This window comes from Coloeus monedula (assembly GCF_965178545.1).
Source record: "Coloeus monedula genome assembly, chromosome: 8".
In the NCBI taxonomy this organism is placed as follows: Eukaryota; Metazoa; Chordata; class Aves; order Passeriformes; family Corvidae; genus Coloeus; species Coloeus monedula.
The window spans coordinates 37,563,751-37,566,250 of NC_138788.1; the positions used below are offsets into that span (position 1 = coordinate 37,563,751).

General features: G+C 39.0%; 1 protein-coding gene across 2 annotated transcripts in view; it reads right to left on the reverse strand.

Moving 5' to 3' along the window:
• Window positions 1-2,500, reverse strand: part of EBF3 (EBF transcription factor 3) — a gene marked incomplete at its 5' end in the record, with an annotated part of 118,930 nt that overhangs the window by 14,497 nt on the left and 101,933 nt on the right. For both annotated transcript variants that reach the window (XM_082285613.1, XM_082285612.1), the window contains one exon: window positions 1,022-1,110. In XM_082285613.1, coding sequence (XP_082141739.1) covers window positions 1,022-1,110 — 89 coding nt within the window. The remainder of the gene's footprint in view (window positions 1-1,021; window positions 1,111-2,500) is intronic.

Sequence of the window (2,500 nt, forward strand, 5' to 3'; positions counted from 1 at the left end):
CTCAAAACTTGTTCTTGCTGGAGCAAAAACCCCCTCAGTGAAACACACTCTAAAAATCTTCCCTTCTGCCTCCGATGCTTGTGACAGTGAATATCTGATATGAGTTGCTGGCATGCTCACAAATTAAAAGAGAGACCTAATGATATTGCTTATGTTCATGCTGAGCACTAAAAGGTAATGTCTAAAAGGTTTTATTGTGTTAATAAAACTCAGAGGTGGTCAAGACTTGATGCACACAGGAACGGAATACAAAATAATCAGTCATAATGTTACGACTTCATTTTTCATTTGTGTTTTCAAGTTTGCCTTGAAAATCAGAGATTGCACTGAAGGAAAAAAGACAATATTATATCAAAGAAAAAGGGAAAATTATAAGCATGACTTATCTTTAATGTTTTACATCAAAATGAAATTTCTGTGATACGTGTCATGTGCATAAACAACACAGGCAGCTTTTGTCTTTGTTGAATTTAAATGAAAAGTCCCTCTAGATATTAATATGTGGACTTCATTTGTTAGCCTGCTAAGTCAGGGACTTATAACAAAAGCTTTGTAAACAAAAGATTAAACTGAATCGAGCTTTAGAAAATGAAAGGAAAACAAGAGTCAAATAATCACAGATCAGAGTGGGGCTGCTTAGATTGAAATCACTACAAGCTACTGGAGTGGAAAATGTTTAATTGAACTATTTCATTACGCAGGAAGTTTATGTCCCTCTTGTAGAATCCAAAATATTTGTATCAGAAAATCCATTCTCCTTCTTTAAAATACTCTCTTGCAAGTATCAGGTGCGATCTTAAAAACTGTCGATTAACTTAATGGCAAAGAATTAATGTAGAAAAGGGGTCAAATTTAAGAGAGCAGGTTGCTTTTCTGCAGCTTGATGTACCTACCCAAGAAGTTGCTCAGCCGGAGTTCGTGCGCAGCGTTATTTTACAGGTGATAAGCAGCCTAAGGCATTGCTTAGCAACACGTATTTAATTAGAAAAAATAAACAGATGCTTTTTGACTCTTCACTAACCTTTGGTAACCTTTCAGGATCACCTGGATGTCGTGGAATAACTTTCTGCAACCTCTGGAAGCCGTAATCTATGGTGGGTTCATTAAGCGCTGGAACATAAACAGATGAGGCGATTTAAGCGGAGGGGTTGAATAAAGATACACATCCCAACAACTGCTCCTGAGCACAAATTTACACCCCATGTGCAATTTTCCTCTCAGACCTTATCCCAGCCACAAACCTCATTTTACAACCTGTCCTGAGGAAGAGATTTTTATTTTTTTTCCCCTTTCACAAAGCAATGATTACTTCTACTTATAATTAGGCTGGAAAATAGTCAAAGGGTTATCCAATATATTGCAAAAATGATAGCGCAGTAACAAAGTTACAGGTCTTGAGGCCATATATAGCAATCACTACAGTCATGATATGATGTCTGCATCACAGGCTGCTTTCTATACTGGCTGTGGATTTATGGGAAACTGGCAATTATGACATATGTCCAGCTATTGCTAGCTTCAGATTTATCCCTGTGGTCCTTTTTTGTCTAGCATATTGCCTGAGCACAAACCAGGCAGGAGGAGCACTTAATCTTGCAAAGCTTTAATAATCTGTGAATGGCTGACTACAAACTGATGTAGAGCACTATCATTCTACAGCTGCAATCCACTAGCCTCATGAAATTGCAGGCCACAAATAGTAATTAATCTTTTTATCCCTCAAATTGTAATTTTGACTATGAACTGTGCTTGGTCATAAATCAGCAGCACATGCTGCTGTGTACAGTGCATGAATCATGATCCTGACTCAGTTAGACTGCACACATTGTGTTTAACAAGCTTTATAAGGAGTCATAGGGCTTTATTATAGCTCTGCCTGACTCAAACAAAAACTGAGCCTGGAGGCCCAGCAACTAGAGTTAAGATGAAAATACTTATTAGAGTATATTACTCCTTGATGTAGATATCGTTTTCAGCAGACTAACTCCATGGTGCATGGCGCTACATAAATCAATGGGTTTTCTGAGACTAATAAGAACTGCCTCCATCTATTCATTACTCAGCCCGCAATTTAGGCCATCACTCATTAGTCAGCATGTAATTTGATGATTAACACCGTACAACTCAGCAGGTTCGCCGAGCGCGGGCCGACACAAAGGCTACAACTTACTCGGGGAGGGGGGCGTCGGAAAGCGCCATCCAAAATAATTGGCCGACATTATTATCAAGTGCTGCCATTATTTGTGTAAACACGGGCGGCACATCCCGTGATCAATGCGGGGAGGCTCACACGCATGCACTCAATAACACGACAGAAAGTTGAAGACTGCAATATGATTTGACATTCCATCATGCATCCCGGAGACAAAGGTCCACATAGGAATGTGAAGTAAGACATTTTCTTGTTAATAAAGCATTGATCCGATGTATTGATTTTACATGACATGGCTTTTGCTGGGATTTTGCCCTCCTTTTTCTTTGCAAATAGTAAAGCTCTTCA